Genomic DNA, 12,710 nt, shown 5'->3' on the forward strand with positions numbered 1-12,710 from the left:
CCTCCCCCGGTCACTTCCATGAGCTGTGGTGTCCCTCCAAGCCGAGAGCACACCCGGACACTTTGAATCCTCCCTCAGTTACTGCGCCTCGGACCAGCCAGTTCCCGAGACTCGGGAACAGATGGATCCCTACCCCAGACCAGGCGGGTCTATCAGGGGCCACTGACAGGAACATGTTGCAGGGTGTCGAACACCCCGTGACCGGGACCCCTCATGGGGCAACCCCGGTCATGGAACCAGAACGGACCACACGGGTCTCACGAACAACTCCGGAACCCCGAACACGTGACCCACACCTGTTTAAGTCCCCCCTACCAGACTCCTCAGCGGGCCCCGGCACTCCCGCTGATTGGCTCCGAGAGGGCCATACCCAAGCATCCAACCAGACTTGGTTCTGGCCTGTCATGTGCACCTCACCGTTCACATGACCAGGCAGAAATTTTCCAACATAGCCTGGCCAGACTGGTGTTAAGGCCTACCTACACAATTAACCCTCAGAACCTTAGTGTCCTGAAGCAAAAACTCAGTTTACAATGCGTGTGACATTTGATCCCAAATGTCATCCGCTACATTACTCATAGTGTATTCTATATTTATCCATCTCTTATAGCTACTCTCTTTTGTCCATTCTATTAATCGTGAATATTTTTTACAATCTGGCACCACTAGGCCTCCCTGATTTTTTTCTTGCTTTAATACCGTGGCTGAAATTCAGGGTTTTTTATTGCACCATATAAAGCTAGATATTATACCCTTTAAAGTTCTATGTATGTGTCTATGTTTCTTTATAGACACAATCTGAAAGTATTGTGAAGAATAGAATAGTCCACAAAACTTGTAGAGGATATTGATCATATTATGGGGATCTTTATGTACCACATCCTGGATTGCTATATGATCTAGGGTGTTGCAATATCGAGTGTCACTCGTGATTTTTATGATGTTTTGCTTGATTTGTTTTGCATATGTAACATACACAATATTGTCAAAAGTATTGGGACACCTGCCTTTACACGCACATGAACTTTAATGGCATCCCAGTCTTAGTCTGTAGGGTTCAGTATTGAGTTGGCCCACCCTTTGCAGCTATAGCAGCTTCAACTCTTCTGGGAAGGCTGTCCACAAGGTTTAGGAGTGTGGCTATGGGAATAAAAATGAAAAAAAAAAATGCTTAGGTAGGTGCTAGAGTTTGTTTTTTGGCCAGTGCAGGTACATTTAGGCAGGCTAAAAGCTAGGCCTTTTTGATTTGATCTGGGGGCTGGGTAGTGGTTTAGTGTAGGTGGTGACTCACAGATAGCATCACCTTTTGGTTAGCACTCTCTGGCCTCTAGAAGATTCTAGAGGCAGAGGAGAGGAAGACATGTGGAGCTGTCTGGGGTGTGGTAAGGAGCCCTGATCAACCCCCAACTAGGATTGGCAGGAGGCAGGCCTCCTTAAATTCCTTGGGTCATCCCAGCTCCGGAGTAGTCATTAGGGTGGAAGAACTGAGAGATGGAGTGTTAGGCTGTTGGGGCCTTGGAGGGAGCCCCCTGTCTGGGGGGGGGGGGGGGGTGACCTTGGGCCAGGGGTCATATTATGAGGATCTTTATGTACCACATCCTGGATTGCTATATGATGTAGGATGCCGCTAATAGATGACCTCATAAATAAAAAGTGTAAGCAGCAAAATCTAATGTGAGACATATACACAGTACACAAACATAAAAAATAAATAGGATTGTGCTAATCAAACAAATATTCTGTAAATACTAATGAAAAATTATATAATATTAAACAGTCCACAAGTGTTGTGATAATATATTGTGTAAACTCCTGATGTTAGTCTTCACGATCCACCACCTTGTAGTGATATTAAACATCAGTGCTTCCACCAAAAGCTGAAAAACGTGCTTACCAGCTCCTGTGAACCCCTGTCAGAAACCATGAAATCAGACCGAAACAGAAGTACAGTTAGATCACACTTGTTTAATAATAAAAATAAATAGAACAAATGTAGTCAAAACATAGCCAGAGTTCAGGAACCGGAAAGGATAGTCAGACAAGCCAAACATCAGGGAGCCAGAGACGAGTGTAATAAAAGAGCAAGCCGGGTCTGGAGCCAGAAGGGATGACAGCCAAGCAAGTCTATTAACAGGAACATAGGAGATAGTTTCTTGTGATGTTGACCAAGGTGAAGGCAGAGATCCACTGGGCTGAACTGCTTAAGTAGGCAGGACTGACGAGCAAGATATCATCAACAGTTGAGTAACTGTGGAGAGATAGGTGAGGCTGAGCGGCCAGCTCTGAGAAGGAAGGGCTGAGCCCAGTCCTGACAACCCCTCATTACAAGGGATTGTTTGTACTTGTGGCTTCAGTACAGCCAAGGCCTTTCTCCAGATGTGGTTGCTCTCCTGCACAGGATCACCCCTTGGCACCATGTTACATGTGAGGATTTCTCAAAAAAAAAGTAGCGCTGGTATTTTTGCTTGTCAGTGCTATCTAATGTTAATCTATGGGCAGTGTTATAAATTGGTATTTGGCACCATCTAGGGGCCTAAACGTGAAATGGACTTCTGGACACATGGCCTGCCTACAAGGATCACAGAGGAGGTGTTCCAGAGAGCGCGGCCTGCAACAATTGCGGAGCTGAACAACCATCGATTCTGCCGTTCACCTGTGTGCTGGAGAGACTGTGTGACCGGAACAGGAAGGATCCAGAGACATTTGGCGGAGCCATCTGGGAGTCACTGGGATCTTGCAGAGCGGATCAGTGTGACGGCACTGGCTGGCGTGAAGCAGGACTGAGACAGGCAGGACTATGTCAGCATACCAAGACATTTTGGACAATTTCATGCTCCCAACTTTGTGGGAACAGTTTGGGGAAGGCCCTTTCTAATGGAATTTCCGACAAAAAGCTCCCATCGAACATTTTCTGTTGGAAAATCCGACCGTGTGTACGGGGCAAGAGACTGGGATACCATTAAAGATCATGTGCATGTTAAGGCAGGCATACCAACACTTTTGACAATATAGTGTATGTCATTTAAATTCTTGTATCTGGATACCACTATTTTTAAATAATGTATTAATAAAAATAAACTTTTAAAAATTGTTTTTTCAGTGTCTGTGTACCAAGATAGTTCATTCCCTCTTTTGCTCTCTGACAACCGTTGGGGGTGGTCACCTGTTTCAGTTTACTTTCAGGGTCATACGTGGTAATGATGGTTGGTGTCACTCAATTAACAGAAATATAATATGCAAATCACAGGTTGCAGGGTAGAAACAGAGTAGACATGTTAGCAAGTGGAGTCAAGCATGTAAACATTAAGATTAAAGATGAGCCAAACACCCTTTGGTTCGGTTCGCACCAGAACTTGTGGACAGGCAAAACATTTGTGCGAACACCATTAAAGTCTATGGGACACAAACATGAAAAATCAAAAGAGCTAATTTTTAAAGGCTTATATGCAAGTCATTGTCATAAAAAGTGTTTGGGGACCCAGGTCCTGCCCCAGGGGACATGTATCAATGCAAAAAAATGTTTGATAAAACTGAAGTTTTTTGGTAGCAGTGATTTTAATGCTGAAAGTGAAACAATAAAAATGAAATATTCCTTTAAATATCGTGCCTGGGGGGGTGTCCTTAGTATGCCTGTAAAGGGGCACATTTTTCCCGTGTTTGGAACAATACCACAGCAAAATGACATTTCTAAAGGAAAAAAGTAATTTAAAACTAATTGTGGCTGTAATGAATTGTAGGGTCTCGGCAATATAGATACAACTCATTGAAAAAAATGGCACATGGGTCATCCCCCCCAGTCCATTACCAGGCCCTTTGGGTCTGGTATGAATATTAAGGGGAACACTGCACCAAAATGTAAAAAAAATGGCGTAGGGGCCCCCCAAAATCCATTACCAACCCTTATCTGAGCACACAACCTGGCAGGCTGCAGGAAAAGAGGGGGGATGAGAGAGCGCCCCCCCTCCTGAACCGTACCAGGCCACATGCCCTCAACATGGGGAGGATGTTTTGGGGTCCCCCCAAAACATCTTGTCCCCATGTTGATGTGACAGTGGGGTAATGTGTAGATTGTATCCCTACCATTTTACAGAAAAAGTGTCAAAATAGTAAAAAATGCAGGAGACACTTTGGGACAAGTCCTTTATTAAAAGATAAAAAAATAAAAATATCCCACAATGTAAATCCATCTCACACCGCCGACGAGCTGAAAAAAGAAAAAAAAAGCAGCAAAGCTGCCTCCATGAGAGGCTCCCCCCGAGTGACGCTTCTTCTCTTTGACAGCTGTTATATAGCTAAGGGCGGAGCCACCTGTTGACATCAGAGGAAGGCGGGGTCGCCTGTTTACATCAGCGAGTGGCCCTGTCCTCAGCTATATAACAGCTGTCACCGAGAAGAAGCGTCACACCAGGCAAGGGCTATGGGGATGAGGCCCTTGTCCCCATTAACATGGGGACAAGATGCTTTGGGGGGCTACTCCACAGAACCTTCCCTATGTTGAGGGCATGTGGCCTGGTATTTAATTTTCTTTTTTAATTTCTGGTTCGGGGCTGCGATCAGTTTTAAATGACTTTTTTCCTTTAGAAATATAATTTTGCTGTGGTATTGTTCTAAACACGGGAAAGGTGCGCTAATTTACAGACATACTAAGGACACCCCCCAGGCATGATATTTAAAGGAATATTTAATTTTTTTATGGTTTCACTTTGCCATTAATAAATCACTATCACTGCTCCCGAAAAAAATGTCTGTTTTTAAAACTTTCTTCATTGATACATGTCCCCTGGGGCAGGACCCGGGTCCCCAAACAAGTTTTATGACAATAAGTTGCATATGCCTTTAAAATTAGCACCTTTGGTCTTTCATGTTCGTGTCCCATAGACTTTAACGGGGTTCCGCAGCTTTCGAGTTTGCCGCGAACACCACATAATGTTTGTTGTTCGCCAAATGTCCTAGCAACCTAAGTTTGGCCTGAACTCATGCTCGGGCTGGACCGTTCGCCCATCCCTATTGGTTAAACATATCATATATTGTATTTCAAAGAGAACCTTCCAAGTCCAGCATTTCTTCACAAATGAAACATTATATTGGAGGTGCTTAAAATTCCAAAAGATTTGTGTTTCTGGTCAACCAGTCCTGACATTTACACAGGTCTGGCAGGGCAGGGGACCTTATTTTCTCTGCTGCAGTTGTGTAACTGTGCATGTTTCCCTATGAGACTGTGTAGAGGGAGGTGTGTCCTTTCCCTGCACTCCGGACTCAGATTACACTCAGTTCCCTGCACACAGAAGGTGACTGACAGCCTGAGTTGTGTATGTTTCCCTATGAGGCTTGTGTAGAGGGAGGTGTGTCAATTCCCTGCACTCTGGTCTCAGATTACAATCAGCTCCCTGCACACAGAAGGTGACTAACAGGCTCAGCTCAGCTGTGCATGTTTCCCTAAGAGACTTGTGTAGATGGAGGTGTGTCCATTCCCTGCACTCTGGTCTCAGATTACTCTTAGCTCCCTGCTGTATGCTGTGCAGTCTGTGATATCAGATTCTCATCCCATGCTGACATCAGATCCCTGCCCCCCCCCCCATGCCTTCAGGAGCCGAGAAATAGGCTTTGATCTGTGTGTTTTACAAGGCTTTAGGGAAGAGAGTTCTGCAGATAAACAACTTATGTAGGTGGATTTTTTTATTTTTTTGTGTATTGTCCCACTTCCACTTAGTCACTTCAGTGGGTATATGTAAGGGTTTACAACCACTTTAAACTTCATAATAATAATAAATAATACATATGATCTGAATAACCCCTTGGCGCAGCTTCCGGGAGCTTTCTGTTAGCCACCATGAGCGTGAAGGGCGTGCGCTCTCTGCACAGAGCTCTATTGGTGCTATTGCTCGCAAATCTGTGGCCGCTCGATACCAGGGCCCGGCCTACTGAGAGGCATGGGCGTCCGCAGGTAGGGGCAAGGGGGGTCAAGTGCCCCCCCCTGGAATCAGGGATGAGATCTTAAATTCAACACAGTTCCATCCCTATCGGGGTGCGGGCAGCCCACACCCATGTGCAACCCGCCAGTGGGGTGACACCATCAAGGTTCTGCCAAGCCCCCCTATCAGTGTAGCGTGACTGCGGGCTCTATTCCGTGCTCAGTCCAGCAGAGAACTCGGTAGAGGTGCTATCAGGTTTACCCCGGTCACCCCCTCCTTTCTCCTGTCAGGGAGAAGAGACAACGGCTCTCACCAGGTTCCTCGCCCAGCTTCCTGCCCGCTCTGTTCCTTCCCTATTGGCCATAACTGTTCCTGCCCACTCTGTTCCTTCCCTATTGGCCATAACTGAGGACCAATCAAAAGTGACTAGGAGAGGAGAGAATCATAGGACATGTAGTCCCAAAGATTGGTGGCCCCATTTTCCACAGGGAGGAGGATACAGCTTGATCGAGAGATTGAGAGACTGTAGCCTGGGAAAAAAGCTGAGGGAGAGGGTGCTACAGGAAAAAGAACAAGGATTGTGCTGGGCAGAAGCCAGAGAGAGAGAGCCACGCTGCCCAGCGCCACCAGAGAGAGAACTACACTGCCCCATGCCACCAGAGAGAGCCATGCTGTCCAGCACCACCAGAGAGAGCCATGCTGTCCAGCACCACCAGAGAGAGCCATGCTGCCCAGCACCACCAGAGAGAGAAAGACTGAGTCACTGCCAGAGTACATACATGCTACACTACTGACCAGAGTCGCCCCCGTGGCACGTGAGCGATCTTCCAGCCGGAGGGATCACTGGTGTTGTTTCGCTGGGTCTGGTAAGAGGGCCTGTTGGCCATTATCCATTACCTATCCTAGGGATTGTAATAAGTCTGCAGTCTCTGACCATGATAATCTGATAATGACATTGTCGAAAAGGGGCGGCGCATGGGTGACCCTAAAATTATGCCCCCCCTCGAAAAAAGTTCTGCGGACGCCCATGCTGAGAGGCCACATATCTGCGTGCGCTTGGCGCCAAGGTGTTAATGAACGCAGAGCTGTGTTAGTGTATGTCTTTTATACCTCTCTGGAGTTCAGATTTAAGTTGGCAAAAAAAGAGGCTTGGTTGAAAGGAAAATGTGATAACGTCAAAATATCCGATCCACTGTACTAATCTTTTTGAGGCATTCTGCACGGAACTTTTCATTTCTAAATGTATAGATCAGCGGGTTCACTAAGGGGGTCCAAAAAAAGCATAAGAATGTGAAAGTGTTGGTGAGCTGCGGTGTTACTATCTTAGCTGGCAACATGTAGACACTAAGACAGAGACCGTAGTGCATGAAGAACACAATGAGGTGGGAGCTACATGTAGAGAAGGTCTTCTTCCTCCCGGAGGATGAGGGAATTTTAAGAATTGTATGAATTATAAAAACATATGTCACAAAAACAGACATAAACGTGATCAATATCATGAAGAAGGTTACTAAAGCAATAATATTACGGACGTGCGTTGTATCGAAGGTGGCCAGGTCCAGGAACGGAGCAGAGTCACAGAATAAACGGTGAATTTTGTTATGGCCGCAAAATTGTAACTGGCTCTTTAAACCAGATATTACACCTGTAATTAAGGCAGAAAAGGCCCAGACTGCAATGATCACCCAAAGATAGATTTCATTATTCACAAAGGAGGAATAGCGCAATGGATGACATATAGCCAAGTATCTGTCAAAAGACATTAAAACATAGTGAAAGCACAAAACATCTCCCGTGGTCCCGTACACCTGACATTGTACAATGCAGCCAGTGACAGTGAAGGTCGGCCTCTCACAAAGGACATCATTTAGGAATTTTGGAATAATGCTTGAGATGTTCAGCAGATCAGATATGCACATGCTCTGAATTATGGAAAACATCAGTGCCTCGAGACAAGCGCTGCTAAAAATCATATAGATGATCAACACATTTTCCAGGCAAATCAAAAAGTAAATAATCAGAAACAGAACAAACATCGGGATCCTGAAACCTTCAAAAGCTTTAAATCCAGTGAGCAGAATTTCAGTGACGGCTGTGCAATTCTCAGGATACCCCATCTGTGGAGGAGACAATCAAACATCAGCTACCATCTTCAAGTAGCGCTACCCCACATGAGTCACTAGTATATTTTCTAAAACTGAGCTTGTTATATTTCCTCCTTCACGATCCCCCCCCCCCCCCCCACTGTGACTTCACCATTAATATCAACAAAACAACCATTGGTCCCTCCACTCATGCCAGAGTCCTGGGTGTAATCCTTGACTCTGACCTCTCCTTCAGCCCCCATATCCAATCACTGGCTAAATCCTGCCGCCTTCACCTCCGCAACATCTCCAGAATTCGACCCTTCCTGACTAATGACACCACAAAGTAACTCATTCACTCCTTGATTATTTCCCACCTTGACTACTGCAACTCTCTCCTTAATGGCCGACCCTTAAGCAGGCTATCCCCCCTTCAGTCTATTATGAATGCTGCTGCTAGACTAATACACCTCACTAATCGTTCCGTGACTGCTGCCCCTCTCTACCAATCCCTTCACTGGCTTCCCCTACCCCACCATGTAAAATTCAAAATGCTAACCATAACATACAAAGCAATCCACAACCTCGCCCCCATCTACATCACCAACCTCATCTGCAGATATCGCCCAAATCGTCCCCTCCGCTCCTCCAACGACCTCCTGCTTTCTAGCTCCCTTGTTACCTCCTCTCATGCTCGCTTCAAGACTTCTCCAGAGCCTCTCCCATCCTCTGGTACTCCCTTCCCCAGTCTGTCCGCTCAGCCCCTACCCTGTTAACCTTTAAGAGTTCCCTGAAAACTCATTTATTCAGGGAAGCTTATCCCACACCCACCTAACTGTCCCCGAGCCACCTCCATCAAATCATTCTGTGCAGCTATTACCTTTTGTACCACCACCCCCTCCCTTTAGAATGTAAGCTCTATGAGCAGGGCCCTCCTGTACCTTTTGTATTGTACTGTAATTGTGTTGTCTCCCCTATACATTGTAAAGCACTGCGTAAACTGTTGGCGCTATATAAATCAATAATAATAATATATTCGGGTCCTCTGTTCTTCTTCTGGCCCAGTATGGAGGAACCCCATTCCATCTGACATGACCAAATTTTCCTTTAAAGGATGAAGTTGAACCCAAGCAACAGAATTCCCTCTTTAGATAGATAACTTAAATATAGATGGATGCAGATATGGGGTTCTGCCTAGCAGGGAGCCAAGGGGTTAACTGAGTTCAGAATCCTGCAGGTAGTGACCGGAATAACTGTTGAAAGATGGCAGTCTGCAGCAGTAGGGGGCACTGGCACATGCATCACTAGTAGAGACCTATGCTGAAGAGTGTCTGTAACTTGAAGAATCTGAATGGCAGCAACTGCTTGTAATTGTAAATGTTGATAAGTAGCTAAAGCCCCGTACACACTATCAGATTGTCTGCTGAGTTTTTCCTTCAGATTTACCAAAACCATATAATATGAGGTCAAACCTTAGGAGTTTCAATGTGTATGCAATCAGGCAAGGCCCTTCTACTACATGGTTTTGGTAAATCTGAAGGAAAAACTCAGCAGACAATCTGATAGTGTGTACGGGGCTTTAGGAACCCTCTAACTCAGTCCTTAGATAACGATCAGCAAAGCAATGACTGTCCAGTGATGAAGGGCCCCTCTTTTCTCTTTAAGATGTGGCTATGCTGGTGTTGGCTCTCACCCTTCTGCAGGCAACAGGTCTCCACAAGTGTTCTTCTTGTACTCGATGCTCAGTTTAAACTGTGTATTCTGCAGCTTTTTGGCCTAACAAGGTCCAGTCTAGGCCCACATGGCTCGACACAGCTCTCCCATATATACCTCCTTACACTAGCAAAGTCTCTCTCCTGCTCACCTTCATGTCTCTGGGATTTTATGTTTATTTGATCCCAGCCCCCCGTGATTGCCTCTGGACTTTGTTGTTCTGTTTCGCTTAACTGTGGGGAAAAAGTCTGCTTTCCGCATACAACTCCCATCAGTCTCTATAGACCTGTATTAAAAGCTGTGATTAGCAGTAATGCTAAACACTGCCAGTGTGTGGTTAAATACAAATCTGCATTACAGTAACAATGCATGTTACATACTCCCCCCACTCAAATTCTTTGGTCCCCAAAGAAACTTAATTCAAACCAACAATGTTTGAGAGGTATAACAGTACAACAGTATTAATCAGGTAGGAGAATGACAAATTCTCATTGTAAAACAAATTTAGTAACAGGGTTTTCCACTATGGACTAGGATTGGCAAGTTGGTTGGGGGAAGGGGTTAAGAACCCTCTCACCCAATCCTTAGGTAACAATCAGCAGAGAGATGAGCATCCAGCGATGAGGGGCCCCTCTTTTCTCTTCCCTATGCTGATGGTAGCTCTCACCTACTTTCAGTGAACTGGCCTACACAAGTCTGCTTCCTGTACACATTGCTCAGCTTTATACCGTCTACTCTTCTCAATCTAACCTGGTCTTGTCTAGGCCCATGTGGCTCACCACAGCCCCCCCCCCCCCCCTTGGTGATTGCTGCTGGACTTTGTAGTTCTGTCTCAGCTTCACTGCGGGGAAGAATTCTGATTTCATTATACAAACCCATCAGTCTCTGTACATCTGTGTTAAAAAGTTGTGATGAGCAGTAGTGCTAAACACTGCCATCTTGTGGTTAAATATACATCTGCATTACAGTAACAATGCACAGAGGTACATTTAGAAGATCAATAAATCTGACCTATGGCTTCGGATTTTTGTTTTTTTTGGGTTAAAACTATTTACTATTGAAGAAGTAGGCTTTCAGTCACCAGTTGTCTACTCTCATTTTTAGAACATATTTTTACACATGTAGCGCTAGCCACAAAGGAGCTGCCAGTTGAGTGAGTCCTTATGCTTCCTGAGGTGATGACCTACTTGGGTAGTACTTGAGCTCACTGATACCCCTGTTGTATGAATAGGTTATAAAAAGCAGTAAAGATCCCCCAAAGGGTACATATAATCTGATATTAAACAGTATAAGCGACAGAGTGGCCTTACTAAATGATACTACATTAACCACTGGCCAGTGGGCTGGTGTTGGGCTCTTAGATACTAGTAAGAGTATTTGCTTCAAAGCCTGCAATCCAAGGAGAAGAATGAAAGTATCACACTGCAGGCAGCAATATCAACAACTACAGCCAAATGTGATGTAGCACCCTACCCTAGTTAGGCTGCTAGGCAAAACTTAATTTTCGGCTTCCCTCCAGTCAGTGGAGCAATAATCTATTTTTTCTGTCATGTCAGGGTCTCCTAGCTAGGTATTTGATTTCGCTTACCAGCTTCTGGGAGAAACTTCCAGAATATTGGGCAGGGAGAGTTAAATGTCCAGTATGAATATTTATCAAGCCAATTCCTGGAAGGAGACATCCATGAGGTGGTTGGGGAGGTGATAAATGCGTGGGAAGCCTGAGCAGAGTGTAATGTTCTCTTCAGGAAAGGAAACAAGGAATTGCACTCTGCGTCTCAGCAGGACATGGAGGAGACTGCTAATGGATTGTCCTGAAAACTTGGTATGGAAAACTCTTTTGTTTCCCTCACTAAGGATCTAGGTATGGATGCTAGGGCGCAGATAGCTACTGTGACATTGTGAGCAAGGCCTGATTTGGGACTGTAGTGTGGGTGCCTAATCCTGAAAGGATTTTTCACTAATGCTGCGTACACATGACCGGACTTTCCGGCAGACTAGGTCCGATGGACTTTCGACTGACTTTCTGAACAAACGGACTGGGCCACACACAATCACACCAAAGTCCGATGGATTTGAATGTGATGATGTACGACTGGACTAGAATAAGGAAGTTCATAGCCAGTAGCCAATAGCTGCCCTAGCGTCGGTTTTCGTCCGTCGGACTAGCATACAGACGAGCGGATTTCTCCATAGGAACTGGGTGCGGCGGAAAAATTTGAAACATGTTCTATTTCTAAAGTCCGTCAGATTTTTGGACAGCAAAGGTCCGATGAAGCCCACACATGATCGAATTGTCCGACGGATTTGTTCCGTCTGACCTTTGCTGTTGAAAAGTCTGGTCGAGTGTACACGGCATAAAAAGTGTGTCCTCTCATTGATTGCTAATTTTGGAGTATCCTGTGACCCTAAACCCCTCTCCTTTTAAAATTCTTCAGCAATAAATACTAAAAAGACATCCCCTAGACTGAGCCAAAATTGTCAGTGTGCATGGGATTGTGCTTATGTAACGTAAAGCCTCTGTATTATGTGGGAGATCCTGTCATTTCTCAGCATCCCCTCTGGGGTGAGCGCTACAGTAAACAATGTGGGGGGGCCAATAGGTCTCATCATTCTGGCTTCCAGGATGGATTCAAATGGCAGAGTCATCACTCCTGGGCAAGGACAGGAGAAATGAAGCCCTTCAAGCTCTGGAGATCCTTGTCAAGCCTTTCCCTTTTTACAAATCCACTTCTTGAGGTCCTGCTCTGTGTCACTCTGCCACGGAAAATATCTGAAATCAGTCCCTGGAAAGCACTTAGCGGTAGAGATGAACGAACTTCCGACGGGACGTTTCGCGAACGCGGGCAAAAGTTTGCGAACCGCAAAATTTGTGGCGGGCCCCATTGACTTCAATGGCAGGAGAACTTTAACCACTAGAGATCCGCGCTATAGCCGAATGATGGCTACAGCGTGGACCTGCTTTGCCGGGACCACATCTATTGACGTCGTCCCGTGCATGAGC

General features: G+C 45.6%; 1 protein-coding gene across 1 annotated transcript; it reads right to left on the reverse strand.

Annotated features, from left to right (window-relative positions):
* Positions 1 to 4,858: 4,858 nt before the first annotated feature.
* LOC143998175 (olfactory receptor 11A1-like) lies at positions 4,859 to 8,029 on the reverse strand. The gene has a single exon (XM_077493905.1). It carries the CDS (start codon positions 8,027 to 8,029, stop codon positions 7,088 to 7,090), a length of 942 nt encoding a protein of 313 aa, XP_077350031.1. The 3' UTR covers positions 4,859 to 7,087.
* Positions 8,030 to 12,710: the final 4,681 nt, after the last annotated feature.

The sequence above is a fragment of the Lithobates pipiens genome, unplaced genomic scaffold (assembly GCF_037356315.1).
Source record: "Lithobates pipiens isolate NorthernLeopardFrog02 unplaced genomic scaffold, aLitPip1_a1.2 Scaffold_19, whole genome shotgun sequence".
Lineage (NCBI taxonomy): Eukaryota > Metazoa > Chordata > Amphibia > Anura > Ranidae > Lithobates > Lithobates pipiens.

Coding starts and splice junctions, on each gene's coding strand:
- LOC143998175 (XM_077493905.1), bottom strand. CDS start 8,029: ATGGGGTATCCTGAGAATTGCACAGCCGTCACTGAAATTCTGCTCACT.